The 20,029-nt window shown below is 44.5% G+C and overlaps 1 protein-coding gene across 13 annotated transcripts in view; it reads right to left on the minus strand.

Annotated features, from left to right (window-relative positions):
• The window catches only part of DOCK3 (dedicator of cytokinesis 3), a 561,979-nt gene that overhangs the window by 25,015 nt on the left and 516,935 nt on the right, over nucleotides 1-20,029 (minus strand). For 12 of the 13 annotated variants that reach the window (XM_027038830.2, XM_027038823.2, XM_027038825.2 and 9 more), the window contains 6 exons: nucleotides 14,840-14,925; nucleotides 12,212-12,238; nucleotides 11,979-12,074; nucleotides 7,562-7,622; nucleotides 6,962-7,055; nucleotides 4,521-4,669 (listed from right to left, as the gene is read on the minus strand). In XM_027038830.2, the coding sequence (XP_026894631.1) occupies nucleotides 4,521-4,669; nucleotides 6,962-7,055; nucleotides 7,562-7,622; nucleotides 11,979-12,074; nucleotides 12,212-12,238; nucleotides 14,840-14,925 (513 nt within the window). The remainder of the gene's footprint in view (nucleotides 1-4,520; nucleotides 4,670-6,961; nucleotides 7,056-7,561; nucleotides 7,623-11,978; nucleotides 12,075-12,211; nucleotides 12,239-14,839; nucleotides 14,926-20,029) is intronic. The other variant, XM_027038822.2, reaches the window with a different exon arrangement.

A 20,029-nucleotide genomic window follows, 5' to 3' on the forward strand; every position in this document is an offset into this window, starting at 1 on the left:
CACTGAAGCTCAGAAACAGTTAAAAAAACCAAGCAGAAAGTGGCTACCCAAGGACTTAGTAGTAGGCCTGACAACTTCCTTTATAGAAATATTCAAATATCAAAGAAGGTTTCAGATGATCCTTGCCTAGTGAGGTCCCAGGCTGTCTCTGTGGTGTGGCCCCTGTTATAGTTATAGGCCCATATAACAGGTGCCTGTGGAGGGCTTAAGGGGCCTTCACTAAGGGCCAGTACTGCCCATTTCCCCTGCTTTTTAATATAGTGCTTTCTTTTGTTAGACTGGGAATCACTGGTTTACTTGATATTTCAGCCAGGCTCTTCTTGCCAACTTCTAAATGCTAATTAAAAAATTTTTATTATAGGACATTTTAAGCATATAGAAAAAGAGAAGAATGAACCCCTAGGTACTCATCACCCAGCCTCAACAATGACTAGTTGTCATTGGCAACTCATTGCCAGTCTTGTATCATTCATACCCCAACAACTTACTGCCCCCCAGAGTTTTTGAAGCAAATCTCAGACATCGTATAATTTCACCTAGTCATATTTCAACATGAATGCTTTAATAGTAAGAACTATATTTTTAAAAAATACCATTTGAAATAGCATCAAGGAGAAGGACAACGCTATGTCATCTGGGACTGTGTTTCTCAAAAAGAACAGATTATTTCTATCCTTTGAAAGAATTAACGTCATATGGATTGAAACCACAGGGCCAATTAAAAATATTGAAACAAACCAAAGGGAATTTTTAAATAGACCCTGGCTCCCTGAGCCAATACAATGCCTCTGCCCCAGTGAGCTAGGAAACCTTTTATACTCCCATATTATACCCCTTTTGAGGGGCACATGTTAGCCCCCCTTCCGTCTCCAAGTGCTACTTGGGCAGGTTTTAGCCAAGGATCCTCAATAGGGTCTGCCTGGTAGGCAGCTCCATGGGGGCCGGCTAAGCAGCTGAGCTGTGCACAGACCTGTGGCCAGCTTGCCAAGAGCGCCCCATGGGGAACTGCTCATTTAGGTGATAAGGGCCCCACGTAGGGCTAATGGCACTCAGCCAGTTAGCAGCCTGTAGCTCCCAGTAAAGCAGGTCTTCTTCCCTACTGGGATTAATGTTCATCTGCCTTGCTGGCATCTCTGCCTGATTTGTGTAATTTGCCCTCCTGCTCCAAGCCCTCCTCCCACCCACCCTCAATTATCTTTAGAGTGAGCCAGGACCAAGATTTTTAAGACATTCTGTCAGCCTTAAGGGATTGTGCTGGAACTCTGGTGGGTCTGGGGGCTTTGAGAGCTGCCTCTGATCACAGGTGAGGAATGTGTTGCTGGTACAGTGCATCCCTGGTTAAATTTTTTCTCTTGGTTTCCTGCCTTCTGGCAGGAGGCAAATCCAACTCCAAAACTTCTTATCAATGTCTGAAATCCAATTATTTCTACCAGCTCTGGCAAGATGGGTGCTTTTACACATCCTTGTGGCCTCTTTGACAGGGAAGATCCAAAAGTTACACTCACTTAGGGCTCATTCTAATCAAAGTGAAAAGGAAGGCAAAGGCCCAGGACTCAGACTGGTGGTCTTTGTACTTCTGTTTACACACAACATATTAGAAGCAACAGATTCATCATTTCTTCAGAGGAGTGTGGGCAATAGCAACTCTCAGTCAGGAGAGCCCAAGCCCAGCCCCACAGAGAAGGCTGCTCTAGTCTTAATGGTCTGTATGCCAGATAAGCAGGTGTCAGAGCCCTCTGCTAGCTTTCCTTCCTGTCTGCTCCCTCTGCCCTGCGATGGAGGACCAACTCTCATTTTTGAGCCTCTCCTTCCTTCTTTTCAACTTTACTTCTTTCCTTTCTCCTTATCTGGCCTGGGAGTGCTGACCCTCTGTGGACTGGAACTCAGTCCAGCTTGGAGCAGGCTCCAGGCTCTCATCACTGAAGAGAATGGCCCAGGGTTAGAGTATGACCATGAGTTGAACTTCTGACTCAATCCTTCTGGGTGCTCAGGAAATAAACACAGGACCAAAGGAAGTCAGGTTATCTGTATAAAGCATATAACAGAGAGGCTGGGAGAGTGTGGAAGAAAAGTAGAGGGCCTGGCATGTGAGGCAGGGTGTGCTGGGAATGCTGAGGGCTATAACCCCTTTACCTGCCCATCCCTAGAGTCTTCTTTTTTGCCCTCCTCCTGCTGTCAAGGCAGCTTTTCTCTGGACACCAAGAACCCTACAGGAACACTTTTCTGCAGCAGCCTGGTTTTGCTTTTCTGGAGCCAATAGTAATAGTAATAATAATAATAATAATAATAATAATAACTTCAATTAAGAGCTGGTTAACTTGAAGTTAATAATAATTAACTTCAATTAAAGAGCTGGTTAGCCCTATCCACTGGTTCTACGGGGGTACTGAGGCACAGAAACACAGAAGTTGGACCTTCTATATTAACTCAAGAGAATGAATGTGATAAATATCTCTTTGAGGATGAGCTTATGAAAGGGCTCTGCACTCAGCACAGAACTTGCTACTCCAGAAATTCACAGAAAAAACAGGGTTACTAGAATGAGTGCGAAATCCTCAAGAAGGTGGCCTACGGAGCCTTCCAGTCCTTCCCCCAAATCTGTTCATCTATGATACTCAAGCAGGTTTTGCATTTAATTCTTTCATCCATACTAAGCTTTAAACCTGCTTTTCTAAACACTACTGTAGTGTTTAGTGAAGAGGGGAACGATTAATGTTCCCATGTCCCACTGGTAGGCTCTGTCAGAACAAGACAACTCTCCACTGTGTACTCTGTGCCCACGGAAAGAAAAGAGAACTAATACACTAAAAGCACTTATGCACACTCACACCGTGATCATGCCACTCCTGAGCTGGCAGGGCTTGCTGGGGATGCGGATAGATGACAGTTCCAGGTGGGCTGGGTGCCAGAAAGGCAGGCTTGAAAGTATAGTGGTGTGGGGCTTTAAGTCCAGCCCTGGACCAGCAACAAGAGGAGGCTTTGGGCTAGCACTATGGATCAGTCACACGTGGCTGCCCGAATGCTGAGCATGGGCCCCTTTTCCAGGCTAGGTTATACAAGAGCTCCTGAGATTCTGGAAAGGTTCCTGCATGGGTGAATGGTTTTGACAAAGATGTTCCCTATGTTATATGAAACTAATGAATGTTTTCTGATTTATGGGCAAAATCCATTAATGTTTAAATCTTTCTTTTTTATGATGAATAAATACATTAAAAAAACCCAATTTCCTAAATGGGTAAGGGGCATTAAGGAATCTACTCCTGAAATCATTGTTTCGCTATATGATAACTAATTTGGATGTAAATTTTAAAAAATAAAAAATAAAATTAAAAAGTAAAATAAAATAAAATAAAATAAAATAAAATAAAATAATTTTTTAAATGTTTATTTATGAGAAGGAGAGAGAGAGACACAGAGCATGAGAGGGGAAGGGACAGAGAGAGAGGGAGACACAGAATCCGAAGCAAGCTCCAGGCTCTGAGCTGTCAGCACAGAGCCCAATGTGGGGCTTGAACTCACGAACTGTGAGATCATGACCTAAACTGAAGTTGGACGCTTAACCAACTGAACCACCCAGGCGCCCCTTAAATTCAGCCTTTAAAAAAATTATTTAATGCTTATTCATTTCTGAGAGACAGAGAGAGACAGAGTGCGAGCAGGGGAGTGGCAGAGAAAGAGGGAGACACAGAATCTAAACCAGGCTCCAGGCTCCTAGCTGTCAGTACAGAGCCTGATGTGGGACATGAACCCATGAACTGTGAGATCATGACCTGAACTGAAGTCAGATGCTTAACCAACTGAGCCACCCAGGCACCCCAAATTCAGATTTTTAAAGCAATGATCAAAGCTGAATAATGAGCAAACAGTATCAACAAGTCACACAACCCCAGCCTTTTCAGTGTATGGGCCACAACCAACTGTAGGTGGTCAGAGAGCCCCATAAGGAGCCCACTGAGAGATAGGAGCAGGATGGCTGCGAAGCACCAAGGAGGCCTAAACCAATGCTGACACTGCCTGCCAATCCTACAGATTCAAGCCTGATGGGGAAGAATCCCAATGAGAGAAGTCTAGTCTGTGCTGTGATGAAGGGAAATCCAAGATAAGTACATGTACCAGTAAGAGGCAGGACAGGCCTCCTTTGACTAAGGTTAAAATCCGTTCATTTTTATAGCTCATATGTTCTATGGCAGATTAGAAAATCAACATTAATTCTCTATGTAATCTAATAAATGTAAGGGGAGGGGCAGAAGCCCCTGCTATAGGAGCATCGGCATTTATAGATGTGCAAGGGTGCTCTGTGGGGCTGTCTCATACCCTCAATCTGGAATTGGTTTCCAAACCACAGAATTAAACTGTTATATATTTTTTTCCCCAGAGAAAATCATGCTGCCTCCAAAGCTGATGCATATACATGGACATCCACCCACTTATCGCCCCCACACCACCCTCTGCAGCGTGCCTAGATGGCATGCATTATTGTAGAACCCAAAAAGCTGAACAGCTTGCCTAATGACACCTACCTTGCCTTTGTTGAAGTAGTGGATGATCTTGCGGCACAGTCCCTCTTTCCGCTGCCACTCTGTCTGGGATGGGTAGTGGAGGAATTCCCGAAGTGGCCGTTCTTCCCACTGCAGCAGCTCACAGTAGAGGAGCAGAGTGAATGCGGCCTCTGTGGGGAACAGGCAATATGGAGATCCAGAGACTTCTCCTCAGGGGTCCAGGGGGAGTCTGGTGCCAGGGGACTAGCCCAAGCACTCTGCTAAGATAGGGCATGTGCAGCCCAGGTCAGGGAAACGATACCAAAGGTTACATAGAGGGGCTGCCCAGCCAGCCAATAACCTTTGCCCATAGCATTAAGGAGTCAAAGATCCTGGTAGACAACTTCCTCTCATAGCCTAATTATCGATACTGGGCTCCAGATGAAATATGACCCAGCTACCTGAGAATTTGTGCACAAGTTACCTTGCTTTGGGAGACACAGACATGTCAGAGTCAATTCTTGGGTTCCTTTTTAGTCAATGTATTACAGCTTCCTTTCCAACCTTCTCAGAACTGGCTCTTGCAGGAGGGCACTGATCAAGTCTTCTCTCAGCCCTCCCTAAGCCATCCCCAGTGCCTACAGCAACATTTTCTGACCTCAGCATGGCCTTCATCTCTACTGTTTCTACAAGGACCAGAGAGACGTGTAAATGGTGGTAAGCGTGTGATGGGCCTGTAGCCAGAAGCTCCATTCCTGGAGGAGCTCAAAGTTGATGCTGAACTCAGGGCAGAGGCCCAGTGACACTTTACCCTACATGTGGAACTGTTCAAGAAAGTTATATAAAACAAGAACAACTAAATACTGTGGCCCTAAATTCTAAGGCATGAGTCACACTTAATTACAGCCACTGATCAGGGTCCTCATTATACAGTCTGCTCTTTCCTGTTCTATTTGGTCATTTTTGGTGGGCATCTCCTAGTGGCAAGGTAATTAGCTCTAGCTTCTGTCTGGCCTTCAAGGCCCTACTCAAATCCGCTACCAATAACTGTGAAGAATCTCATTTCTAACTATTCTGTGACCCACTTCCAGTTTTAGCCAAACACACCTGCCGGCAGCCACTCCCCAGGCTCTTCCTCATCCTTGCCTCTCTGCCTGTGCTCTGGTCACTGGACCTTCCTGCCCAGGGACGCACATGCCTCCTTACTGGATCCAGATGGGAAGTCTTTTATTTCTGGGGAACAAGCTCCTGAGGCACTCAAGGGCTCCCTTTGGAATTTAGGAAACCAGGTGAAATTTTTTTCTTTTCTGATCATATACTTTTCAGATGTTATTCCTGAGGCCGCCAGAGACAAGGCTTAGCACCCTCTCTCTCTGTCCAAATCCCTGACCCCACCTCTCAGTCATGGCCCAGACCTCTAGGAATTTAGTAAATGCCTCTATATTATATGGAATTTATCAAAGTCTATTGTCTTCTCAGAGGCTTGCTGCAATCATGGGTGGAAGTAGACAGAGAGAACGGCAGATTCAGTCCAGTCATTTCAGATTTAATTCTTGTTAACTTATGTGGTCAGAAAAGGTGGCATCTATGCCAAACAATCCCTTACATCTAGAAATAAGGGAGGAGGGTTCTGTGTTTCTACAAACCCATCTAATTCTAGTAATGTTTGTGGATAAGAATAGCTTGAATTTCATGGTTTGTCACACAAATTCAAGTCCTATGGCTCAAGAGCTAGGATGTAGTGGCTAGTCACCACAGTGAAGAAGGTGGCTATTTTGGGGAAGCTATGGCACCAGGTGATCAGGCAGGAGACACATGCATGCACATACCCTCTTGACTGAGTGGTACTCAGTAAACAGTGTGACAGGCAGGCTGAAATGTTTTTAAATTTGTTCTATTAGAAAGGGCCTTAGTAATAAATTGTAGAAAGGGGACCTATATGGTCCGTCAGAAAGCCAGATGAACATTCTCAATACTTTCTATTGGAAAATCAAAGTGGGGCTGCTGTGCATTTTGCAGGGAAGAGCCTAGACTGCAAAGCAGTTCTGCTAGCAAGTTCAGAAGTTAGGCAGATATTTCAGTGTTATGGCCTCATGTAGCTCTGGCTGTGAAGGTTTTCAAGGTCAAGAAGGCTCTGCTCTTAGAGAGGAACAGTGAGCTCAGGATGCTCTGAACCTAGTGCATGAGAATTTGGAGGTTACCCTTGAGGCCTCAGAGGGGATGGATAGGAGGCAAGGAGAGAGCAGAACAGCCTCAGACAGCAGAGGACATGGCATGAAGGCACAAGTGGAATTTATGCCTGCTTTCTTTCTGCCATATGTGACAAAGGATTTGAAGGAAAGAATGAAGTGAGGGGGCAACATAGGTCCCAACACTCCGCTAAGATCTGGCAGGCACCAGTTCAGAGCCTTTCTCTGCTAGCTGTGCACACCTGTCCAGTCTTTCCTCACAGGGAGACATGGTTGGGTCCCCCTTCTACTCACCTGTGTAGTTTTCAGCCTGCAAATGCATGTCACAAAGCTTATGGATATAGCGGATATACATCTCTTCTTTGTTAATCTCAGATTTGTAAAAGTTCTGTGAGAGAGAAAAGGAAATACGCATAAAGATGAGAGAGGTTTCCACCTGTGGAGGCCATACCTGAGCTCCAGGCAGCTGGCCAAAGCCCTGGGTGTACTGGACAGGAGGAGGGCAGGCCATGGACACAGACAGCACCAGCAAGAGAAAGGATCAGCCAGAAGGCACAACTGCTCCCCAGGTATGGTGGAACGAATGGCAGATCTGCGGGAATCCAAATATTGAGAAAGAGGAGGAGTGCCAAGGCAGACTGGGAATTAGGGTATTTCATGGTTGACTGGACCTTGTTAAGAGGCCAAGGATAGAGTTCTGTCCAAGGAGAACATTCTTTTCTCAAGTGAAAATGTGACTGATGAGGTGCAGGTCTCTGAGATATTAGGGACAGAGCTGATATCCTGACTCAAGTCCTTAGGCTTGCAGCCACAGTAGAAGGGCCAAGCCTGTCACAGTGCAGGCCAGAAGCTATTCCGCTGGGCAGATAGGAGGAGGGGCCCATGTCTTCTCACCATCAGGTTAACAGTGCAGCCAATCTTCTTATTCTCTGTTTCCTCTCCTTTCATGCAGTCCCTGGAAAGGAGAGCACAGATGAATGTCCCATGGCATGAAGTGGTGGCTCTGGAACAATGCATAGAACTGCAGTGTCACAGAGGCATTAGTATAACTAAACCCTAAATTAAGATGCTCTCCAACAGAAAATGCTTCCACAGGTAGGGGCTATACAGTGAGCTCCCTCTGAGGTTTGGACCCACTCCTAGGGTTCAGAGATCTCTGTTCAACTGAACCTCTCATTCTGGTGGCAGAGTGTAGAGCCCAGATGGTACATTAGGGTAGTACCAATATCCTCAGCACAGAAGAATGTATCAGTAAAGATAAATGTCAAATCCTCAAGTCCCCAGAAGGAGAGGCACAGAGCTTTTCTTACAGGGAAAGTTTCATTTTGTAGGACAGCATTCAACAGAAGCCAATATGCTCCACTCCAGAGACCTAGCTTCAAGACCCTGTGGTTACAGCAACCGTGGCATGGCCACCATGTTAACCATCTTACTGGCTTTTCTCCCTATGGTTTCCTTCCTGTGTACTAAGTAGAAGCAGCAGGTTTAAAGTTTCTTTCTGATTTAGGGGTAGCTTCACCCAGGGCTGAGTTACATTCATGCTGATCAGAGCAGGGTTGGGTGTAAGAGGGGTCAAGGCTGGTCTGTGAGACACAGAACAACAGGAACACTGAGAATGGATCCTTCCCTAGGGAGAGAGGAGGACTGGTCAAAACCAAGCTCCTCTGCAAGTAGCTGAGTCTTGGCACAAGGGGACAAAGGAGAAGGAGAACCAGAATGGTGAATCTCGCCAGAAGCCTCCTCTACACACAGCCAGCCAGAGTTCCATCTGTTTGCTGTGTCTCCTTCTATGGCACTCTACAGTGCTCTGGCATATAGATATAGTTCCTTGTGTAGCTGTGTGTTAGGGAAAGGCAGCATAAGTGGGTTTATGGACCACTAAGATCAGGTGGAGAGAGTATCTTGACTTTGCTCTACTAACAGGCATGGGGCCCAGTGAGAAACATCACAGTTGGGAGTCAGGAGCCTTAGTCCAAGTCACTGAACCTCTGGGTGATAATGTGACAAAGTTAGTTATCCCCGCCTTCCCAGCTGCAATCCAGCTCACAAAGGGATAACTTCTTTGAAAGAAAGGAATACTGAAAAATCCACACAACTCTCATGATATTCTGCAAAGCCAAGTGTCCTCCCTTCTATGGAGGGCTACTATCAGAAGTGGCAGCTCTGTGGGATTTGAAACCAAGGTCGTCCTCCTTTTTTGGTTCCCTAACTGCCATATGGCATTTGGTTCCTCTGTAGTCAGACATGGGGGTCCTTAACAGGCTACTGCAGAACCTTTTAGTGCTAGTAGGGACAGGAAAGTGCTGTGACTTTTTAAGAGGTGGACCAGATGGCCAACTAGTTAGTTACAAGCAACATAGAAAGTGGCAGGAAGCATCTGTCTCTCCAGTAAGTTGGCCGATAGAGAGTAGTGAGGTCTCAACTAGCTACTTTGGCATTTAGTGTTTTTTTTGTTTTTTGTTTTTGTTTGTTTTGTTTTTTCTAGAAAGCATCTGAAACACTTACCAGGCATCACCTTCTTTTTGGCTATAACTAGAACTTCATTGCCAAGTCAATTAAACAGGAAAGTATTGTCCTCAACCCTGTGATGGCAGGGCCATTCCCTACACCTTTGTGCTCTATGACCACCTCTCCCATGCACTGCTAACAGCTGCCTCTTCTCTTCTGTGTGGCTGTGCATCACTTCTGTGTGGCTACTCAACATAGAGGACACCTTTTAAAGCCTCTGACTTGGGTGCAGCCATTGCTCTCCCCTGTTCTTTCTCTGGAGGACGAACAGGGAAGACCCTCCTAAAGAGGCTTCTGAAGCAACCGGTTGTGAGCACTGGGCTTGTGGTGACCTAGACCAGGGCCCAGGCAGCCCTTAGTGCAACTGGAGAGGCCTGAGAAAGGAAGGCTCCATAACCTCCAGTTCCTCTTCCAGGTGGAGGTTCCACTTAAAGTCCCAAGGGCTTGGCAACCCTAGCCCTGTCCCTGTATGTTCCAGGGCACTAAGAACCACTCCCCCTACCCCATGGGGCTCTGCTTCCTAACCTGAGAAATACAGTTGCCACCAGTGAGCATCTTTATATCTGACACAGAGTATCATTCACATAAAAGTTGAAGAGGTACTCCTCTGAGTACTTAAGGTTCATGCTAGTCTAAAACAGAGTCTCACACTCTAGGTTCAGATCATTCTGGAGTATAACCTATTAATTATTTGCCTAATCAATGTATATGTATCTGTCAACTATTTTCTTAGTAGGTTCTTATTGCACTAAACTGCACTGGGGCAAAAGAGACTACTTTGGTTCCTGCACGGTCTTCCAATTGGTCAATATATACTGTACACTTGTCAGAGGACCATCAAGGCTCCACGAAGGGGACCAGGGAGATAAGGACAAGGTCCCTGTCCTCAAGAGGCTTCTCTCTTCAATTGAATGAGTCAGAAAGGTGACAAATGATCATCATGCAAGGTGACTGATGCTTTGAAAGAAGTGTATACAGATCCAGGTAAGCTTTTATCTGGCAAAACTTCCTTGATGGGGCTTGGTAGGAAGGCCACTCTTGGGAGGACATTGCATGTAGAGAAGCCTGAAGAGAAGGGATGTGAGTGGTGACAACATGGATGAAAGAATAGGGCATGGCTCTTGAGTCAGATGTGGGTTCAAATCCCAGCAATGGCATTTCCTATCACTGGTGTTTCTTCACTGATAAAAACAGGGATAACCCTTCACAGCTCCTTATGGGATTAGAGATAATGCTTGTCAAGCACAAAGCACATAGTGTATTTTTAACAGGTAAGAGCCATGATAAACATTGTGGTGTTTCCTTTTGTGTTAACAGGGAGCAACACTAGGAGGTTAGTATGTGCACATGGGTGCTGGGACTGTCAAGGAACAGGGCTGGAGGAGTAGGCAAAGGCCAGTTTATGAAGGGGCTTTGCTGCCATGTGAAAGAGCATGAATTTTGTTTTTTAATGAACCCATTATTGAGACAAGAAATGGAAGAGAATGAAATTGGGTTTGGCCATGAGTTTGAGTTGTTTGTACAAGGTAGATACAAAAATCAAACAGGAAGCTAGAACTAGGCTAAGAAATTAATTTAGGCTCTTTCTGGTAGGCCATAGTGAATAGAGCTTAACCTTTAGTAAATGTTTTAGGGAGGGGGAGGTATAGAGTTTTGTGCATCCCTCTTCCCTGTCTGATAGCAGGTACAGAAAAGGCTGGGGATATGGCATGAACAAAGGAGTCCACTGTTCTAAAAGGCATCCCCAAAAGGCCACTTGTCAACTTTTAAGGTCCAGGAAAAATGGGCTGAAACTTGCACAAGCACAACTGTGCTACAGGAAGAGGGGATGCCTAAGATGAGAACCCATTTCTCAGGAATTCCATTTCCATGTCCAGATAGTACACTGGACACCTGAGTCTTCTGCAAAGCAGAAGTCTTGCCATAGGAGTACCTTCTATTCAGCAGCAACTGGAGGTGGCCTAAACCCCCTCATTTCCTGATGCATGGGTTGGAAGTGCTCTCCCTTGGCGTTTACATGTCTTGTAGCACAGAGGAGACAACTATTGCTTGGGGATGGATTTCCTCCGTCATTCTTCCTCATTCCCTATCACCTCCCTCTAGGCTCCTAAAAGGTACCCTTAGCCACCACATGAACTCTGCTAAGAGAATAATGAAGCCTGCAATGGTGGCTTCATTGCCCCATCTGGAGTAATTCAAAAGCCGTGATATGACAGCAAGATTTCATGAAAAAACTAATTTTACATGAACTCTCAAACTGAACATAGCATAAAGATCTCTGAGCTCACAGGCTGCTTCCTCTAATCTGTTCATGGTCAGGACCAAGGGACAGAAAAAAACACTTTAGGCAAAGAATGGAGGCATGGAAAAGTAGGATCCCCAGTGCCTGGAAAAACCAACTGGAAGTCCTGCTGTGTCACACTTCTGTACCGGGTGATATTTCCCCGCCCATCTGTCATATGGCTCTTAGGAACACAGCACAAAGGACCTACAGTTGTTCGCTGCATTGCTCTGAGCTGTGACCTTTCTGGATGGAAACCTGCATGTCCCTGGGATGCCTCCTGGATATATGTGCTCACATATCAGGGGGGATCCTAGGAAGCCTCGGCCTACCCCTGGGAGAGGACTCTTTCCCTCTCTTTGGCCATCAGTAGATTCCCAATGACTGATGATGGCACCCAAACCAGAAGAGTCCTCCCCCTGAAGGCCACATGGTTTCAATTTTAAGGTCAGAGGATGTCTTTGCTGAGGCAAGTATCCTGATCAGACAAGAGGTCAGATAGGTAGGTGCCTGAGAAAATACCTGTAGTCAAGAAGGCGTTCCATGAGGCGGGTGACTGAGGTCACAAAGGAAATGCCGGTTTCACGCCATGTTTCCTGTTCAACCTTCTCCAGTAGGCTATTAGTTGGAGGGTGGGGGGAAACAAACACAGTATACAATTTATGAGCCTTCTTTGGGCACAAAAGTGAGGTCCCAGAGCCCATGGAGCCTGTGATGGATCTGGAGACAGAAGACTTACCACACTACAGTCTTACCTGGGGTAGGGCCCAAACAGCTGGGTTCTACTCCATGCAGCAGAAAGCAAAGACAAGGTGATTACTGAACTGGCAGGAACAGATGAGCATATTTTCCATTTTCCTGTATAAGTTCCTAAGGATGCCAATGAACTGAGGAAGGGGTTTTAAAGCCCCAGCCCTTTAGGTGTATGCTGTGAGGTTTGTTCCAAAACAGCAGCTGAATAAGAGCCCAATGAGGATGGATCTGGCTTTGCAGTTGGCCAACTACCTCCATCACCACTCAGAGGCATCCTCAGCAAACATACAAACTCAACTTTTCATGTAAACCAAGGAAAAGGTTCTGACTAGTCTTGAGGGCCCAGTATGAAGGGCAGTGAGTGAAACTAGGAGTTATACCTGGTCATCTCCACTGTCAGGGGATGTTTCCAAGTGAAAATTGCCAGAGCCAAGAGCTAAATGCCCAGGTCCTTTTCTCATTTGCCAGCCCATGCTCCTGGCACCTCAGGGTAGCCTCTGGCTTCTCTGCCTTCCCACAGATCTCTCCTAGGGGATGATGACCTAGACTCTCTGCTTGCTCTAGTGATGAGCCCAGGTCCAGGTCTCATTCCTGATTCCTTTCTACACTGTCCCTCACTCCCTAAAAGTCATGAAAGTCACCTGGAGTGGCAGGCCCAGCTAAAAGCCCAGCACTGGGCACTCCCACTCACAACCTGGCTGCTGTTAATGCTGCCATGACGGCGACAGTCTTCCCCACACAGAGTATATGGCCTGAGCTGAGGCTTCTGGGAAAGTGAGGGTTTCCCATGTGACTTATATTACTAGAGAGAGAAGGCACACCATTGCTCTGGCCTCTGAGCTGTGTGGATGAAGCCACTGTGTCAGTATTTCCCAAACTATTCTCCAGAGCTCTGCTGTCCTGGAGGACCAAGAAAGGTGTTCTGCGAGCAAACAAGCCTAGGAAATGCTGGTCACTACACACTCCTGTCAGAGATATTTCACATCTTTCTGCCTATTAAAGGCTTTGCTAAGTCCTGTAATAGAGGTCTGCTCAATTTTGTTTAATTGAATCTTTTCTGAACTGACCACTTACTTTTTTCCCCCAGCAACTTCCCCAAAACACAAATTGGGAAATGCTGCTTTATGGTTCTCAGAAGTTTTCAGTCCTCAAACATGATTTAGAAGAGTTTATGAAACACTATTTGGTCAGGTAATTAGTAAGTGCAAGTTATTTGTGTGCTTTTTCCTTTGTAGTAAAATCATCTGTTAGTGACTTAGGAAGAGATTTCTCTGCATTATTTCCACAGTTAGAAACATCTTTAGCTAAAAGAAAAATACTAAGGTATAGATTCATTTACACAAATTATAATTATTTAAATTTCAAATAAATTCACATTTTGTGTGACTCATTAAGGAACAAAGTGGGTAGGATATAGCAGAAAGATTCCCCCTTCTTGAAATTGGAAGATCTGAGTCCTCCCCCCAGAGTGGCTTTTCACAGGTCATTCAACCGAGGGCATGCTAACACTTTCCTCATCTCAGTTTCACCACCTTTATTCATGAAGATAATTTCTGCCCTGCTCACTTCACAGGTGTGTTGTGAGGATTAAGTAAGAAACGTCAACACATTTGTACACTGTAAAGTTCTAAGCAAATGTACAGTATTATTATTGGAAAAATATGTCATAGGCTTGTCTTCAAAATGGCATGAAAACAAAGAAAATATTAAAGCTGGAAATAATGAGTGAGATGGGAGGGGACTCTAGAGCTATAAAAGTCTAAAGATTTTGTTTTTTTGGAAGATAAAATGTCCAGCATCACTATCTATCTGGGAGAATCATGGCTCTCCCGAGTCCCTCCTTTGGACTTAGCCCCGTGGCAAAGACTCTTGGCCTCCAACATTTCAAGACAGGAGCTATGAGGGGCGCCTGGGTGGCTCAGTCGGTTAAGCGTCCGACTTTGGCTCAGGTTGATCTTGTGGTCCGTGAGTTTGAGCCCCGCATGGGGCTCTGTGCTGACAGCTCAGAGCCTGGAGCCTGTTTCAGATTCTGTGTCTCCCTCTCTCTGACCCTCCCCTGTTCATGCTCTGTCTCTCTGTGTCTCAAAAATAAATAAATGTTTAAAAAAAAAAAAGACAGGAGCTATGAATGTGGACCTGGGAAAATCCCTGACATCACTCAGTACAAACACCCTGTTTCACAAACAGGGAAACTGTCCTGGAGAGTGGGCACAATTTGTTAAAGTCACAAGACCCATGGTAGTGTTTTTTCAAAGTTGATTGTACCATCTTATGAAGCAAGGATTTAACTGTTTACCTCTCAGAAATGCCAGCACTGAGCCCTCAGAGAGTCCCCATGGGTTGTGTGCCCAACTGGATACAGTGCATGCTATGAAGACATATAAAGACCCTTTTCCTATCAGCAAATCTAAGAGCTCAGAGTTACCGCCTGTCTCTACCTCTTTAGTCAACTATGGCAATCCCTGAGAGCTTGCTGCCATAATGCCACCGTCCTATTGACTAGGAACAATCTAGGTCACTCCTGATACTCACCCTCTGAAGCCCAGCCAGCATGGGTTGCACCCCTACCCCTCATCAGCCCATTTCACCCCCTCCCCCAGTGTGGGGTGCTTGGGGCTAAAGCAGCTTACAGCAGGCCGAAGAGCTCTCTGTAACTCTCGTCGCCTTTCCCTTCTGACACCATGCTGTCCAGCTTGTCAATCAGCTCAGCCTCCACCTAGAGGGAAGCAGAGACTTCATGAACCCAAGCTGACCTCAGAGGAAGATTGGGAAATCTAGCTCCTACCACAGGTGAGAATGGCTGGGAACTGCTTCCTGATTTTGTTGTCCTTGTACCAAATAAATCCGAGGGAAGGCAGGACCTCATCTACAGCACCAAGAAACCACTCTGCCCCCTTGATTAGGAAGGCTCCCCACTCCAGTGGTTTAAAGTTGGAACTTACACACCTCAGATACTCTTTTCCCAGTCTAGGGTCAAAAGGCAAGGATTCCATGTAAAGAAAAGTATTTTGGATACAAAAGAGGTCTTTGTCAAGTGTTTCTCTTTCTTAAAAAAATGTACACTCAAAAGAATTTGTGTGAGTAAAATACATTTGGTTAGAACTTTACCCTCTAGTCAGCCAGTCACAAAGGAAGCTTGCAGCAGGGCTAGCCCTTACTCGAATGGCTGACATGATTCTGAGTTGAGCAAGGTATGAGTGTTTCCTTCAGAGATTCTACTTCAGGATAAAAAGCTCCACTGTTTGTCCCCATAGGACCTAGAGCCCTTGGGGCTGCTGCCTGGCCACTGCCTCATCACTGGGGCACCTGCATTTGTTACTGAATTCTTAAACCGTGAGGAGCAATACTGTACTTTTTCCTACTCAACTGATCTGCAAGGTGTTCAGCAGTGCTCAGCCACTTCCAATAAGCCTCACTGGATTTACTCTGAGGTGAGAAATTAGTCATAAGTGATGTGAGATAAAAGTCTTTACCCCTCATTAGCCTTTAAAATGTGGTACTGGGAGCGCCTGGGTGGCTCAGTTGGTTGAGTGTCTGACGTCGGCTCAGGTCATGATCCCACTGCTCGTGAGTTTGAGCCCTGCATCAGGCTCTGCTGACAGCTCAGAGCCTGGAGCCTGCTTTGGATTCTGTGTCTCCTTCTCTCTGTCCCTACTCTGCTCCCACTGTCTCTCTGTCTTTCTCAAAATTAATAAACATTAAAAATAAAAAAAATTAAACATTTTTAATGTAGTATTGTGGCACCTCACACCACTCAAGAGTGGCTAAAATTAACATCTCAGGAAACAACAGATGTTGATGAGGATGTGGAAAAAGGGGAACCCTGTTGCACTGTTGGTGGGAATGCAAACTGGTGCAGCCACTCTGGAAAACAGTGTGGAGGTTCCTCAAAAAGTTGAAAACAGAATTACACTATGACCCAGCAAGAACACTACTGGGAATTTATCCAAAGGAAACAGCGTGCTGATTCATAGGGGTACATGCACCTCAATATTCATAGCAGTGCTATCAACAATAGCCAAATTATGGAAAGAGTCCAAATGTCCATCAACTGATGAATGGATAAAGAAAATGTGGTTTATATATACAATGGAATACTACTAAGTGATGAAAAAGAATGAAATCTTGCCATTTGCAACAACGAGGATGGAACTGGAGGGTTCCATCCTCCAGTGAAATAAGAGAAATGCTAAGTGAAATAAGAGAAACTCAGTCAGAGAAAGACAGATATATGTTTTCACTCATATGTGGAATTTGAGAAACTTAACTGAAGACCATGGAGGAGGGGAAGGAAAAAAAAAAGTTACAAACAGAGAGGGAGGGAGGCAAACCATAAGAGACTCTTAAATACAGAGAACAAACTGAGGGGTTGATGGGGGTAGGGGAAATGAGTGATGGGCATTGAGGAGGGCACTTGGGATGAGCACTGGGTGTTGTATGTAAGTGATGAATCATGGAAATCTACTCCCAAATCCAAGAGAACACTGTATACACTGTATGTTAGCTAGTTTGACAATAAATCATATTAAAAAAATAAATGTGGTATTTTGGTATTATTTATATAAATACTTCATATAAACAAAGAGGCATGGCTGCTTTTAATAATGAGCTATAACAGAAGCATTTTCTCACTTCACATAGGGCCAAAGAGTCCTAAAGCAATGAAGTTATAAAAAAATAATTGAACTAGAAAATTCATTGAAGGCAATTATGGTTTCTGAACCCCTTCAGCAGGAAATGAGAATGGATGAATAAATGTGGCTCTGTTTATAGTGGTCTGCTCTGCAGAGACTGTCACACATTCACGTATGGCCTGATGAGTCAGCTGCTTGAATATGCATTTCAGAGAAAGAAAATATGAGACCAGGGGTCCTTAGGGATTGATGCCATGTCTTTCTCTGTGTGGAGAAGAGACTTCAGCAGGGACTTGCCTGGGTCATGTAAAGTCAGATAGAGCCAGGACCAGAGGCCAAGGGATCTTATTCTCAGTTCAAATCTTGTCTCTTCTTACTGGGTCAATCAGTGGCCCACAAGCCTCCCAGGGGAAGAAGGGTCTGTTTATAATAAGGGATCTCTCTTCAAACATGCAGGTATAGGTAGATTGTGTTTTCCAGGACATGGCAAATAGGGGAAAGGGACCTGGAGCAGCAGGGGGTATGACTGTGTAAACATGGGTGCAGTAGTTCCCTTGAATTCTCAAAATGGGCCCCTGGGCTAGCAGTATCAGTCATTAGATATCATTAGAAATGAAGATTCTCAGGCTCCCAGTGGATCAGAAACTTGGGAAAAGGAGAAGCAATCTGTTTCAATAAGCCCTCCCAGTTGTGATGCCTATTCAAGTGTTAGAACTTCTGTATTAGGCAGAGGAGTTGGTGATGGGAAGATATGGGGATATTACTTCATCACCCTCTATAGTGCTGATAAAGGGAGAAGTTATTAGGAGAAACTGAGAAATCCAAAACAGGTAATGCTGTAGATCAATGTATGCAAAACCAATGTCTTTAAGTCAAATAAAATGCTAAGTTCTTCAAATATATCATGTCATGGGGTACCTGGGTGGCTCAGGAAGTTAAGTGTCCAACTTTGGCTCAGGTCATGATCTCAAGGTTCATAGGTTTGAGCCCTATGTCGGGCTCTGAGCTGACAGCTCGGAGCCTGGAGCCTGCTTTGGATTCTGTGTCTCTCTCTCTCTCTGCCCCTTCCCCACTCACACTGTTTCTCTCTCTCTCAAAAATAAACATTAAAAAAAATATATATATATATATATATCATGTCATAGTTGGTAATATTGACAATTTTGTGTTTTCAGAATTACTTTTATTCTATGGAATCAATATTCCCGAAGTGACAAGTGACATCTTATTATACATTCAACAAATATTTGTCCTGTGACAACCAGCTGCCTACTTCAGGGCAAGATATTTACTTCTCTAAGCCTACATTTCCTTGTTTGTGAAGCAGTAATGGTGGTTAACAGTCTTCTTTGGTGTCCCTGTGCTCTAGCTCTTAGAAGTGCTCAATAAATGTTAACTTTGATTTTCATCTCCATGAATCTAACATGTCTCAGGGACTATGTTGGGTTCTAAGGAAAAATGCACAAGAAACGTCCCTGGTGCCCAATACCTAGCTCATCATCTGGTAGAGGAGGCAGGGACAACAGCTAACACAGGCCAGCATGGCCAGTGCTTGGTGTGGGGCACACAGAAAGGGTAGCCTGCAGTCTGAGACGTCAAAGGACAGCAGAGTTGTGAGAAGTGGGGTTGTAAGAATGTAATTAAGCTCTAACTTATAAAAGGAGACCTATAAGACTAGTCACAGACCTATCTACTGAAACTTGGCAGGCCAGAAAGGAATGGCAAGAAATCTTCAATGTGATAAATAGAAAAAATATGTGGCTGAGAATCCTTTATCCAGCAAGTCTGTCATTTAGAATAGAAGGAGAAATAAAGGTCTTCCCAAACAAACACTGAAGGATTTCATCACCACTAAACCAGCCCTATGAGAGATCCTAAGGGAGATTCTGTGAATGAAATGTTCCAAGGACCACAAAATACCAGAGACATCACCACAAGCATGAAACCTACAGACATCACAATGACTCTAAACCCATATCTTTCTATAATAACACTGAATGCAAATGGACGAAATGCTCCAACCAAAAGACATAGGGTATCAGAATGGATAGAAAAAGAAGACCCATCTATTTGCTGTCTACAAGAGACTCATTTTAGACCTGAGGACACCTTCAGATTGAAAGTGAGGAGATGGAGAACTATCTATCATGCTACTGGAAGTCAAAGGAAAGCTGAAGTAGCCATACTTATATCAGACAAACTAGACTTTAAATTAAAGGCTGTAACAAGAGATGAAGAAGGGCATTATATAATAATTACAGGGTCTATCCATCAGGAAGAGCTAACAATTATAAATGTCTATGTGCTGAATATGGGAGCCCCCAAATATATAAAACAATCCCAAACATAAGCAACCTTATTGATAAGAATCTGGTAACTGCAGGGGACTTTAATACTCCACCTACAACAATGGATAGATCATCTAGACACAGGATCAATAAAGAAACAAATAAAGAAACAATGATACACTGGATCAGATGGACTTGACAGATATATTTAGAACTCTGCATCCCAAAGCAACAGAATATACTTTCTTCTCCAGTGCACATGCAACATTCTCCAAGATAGATCACATACTGGGTCACAAATCAGCCCTTCATAAGTATACAAGAATTGAGATCATACCATGCATACTTTCAGACCACAGTGCTATGAAGCTTGAAATCAACCACAGGAAAAAGTCTGGAAAACCTCCAAAAGCATAGAGGTTAAAGAACACCCTACTAAAGAATGAATGGGTCAACCAGGCAATTAGAGAAGAAATTAAAAAATATATGGAAACAAATGAAAATGAAAATACAACAATCCAAATGCTTTGGGATGCAGCAAAGGCAGTCCTGAGAGGAAAATACATTGCAATCCAGGCCTATCTCAAGAAACAAGAAAAATCCCAAATACAAAATCTAACAGCACACCTAAAGGAAATAGAAGCAGAACAGCACAAACCCAGCAGAAGAAGACACCCCAAACCCAGCAGAAGAAGAGAAACAATAAAGGTCAGAGCAGAAACAATATAGAATCTAAAAAAACTGTAGAGCAGATCAACGAAACCAAGAGTTGGCTTTTTTTGAAAAAATAAACAAAATTGATAAACCTCTAGCCAGGCTTCTCAAAAAGAAAAGGGAGAGGACCCAAAAGGATAAAATCATGAATGAAAATGGAATTATTACAACCAATCTCTCAGAG

Source organism: Acinonyx jubatus, chromosome A2 (assembly GCF_027475565.1).
Source record: "Acinonyx jubatus isolate Ajub_Pintada_27869175 chromosome A2, VMU_Ajub_asm_v1.0, whole genome shotgun sequence".
NCBI classification, from domain to species: domain Eukaryota; kingdom Metazoa; phylum Chordata; class Mammalia; order Carnivora; family Felidae; genus Acinonyx; species Acinonyx jubatus.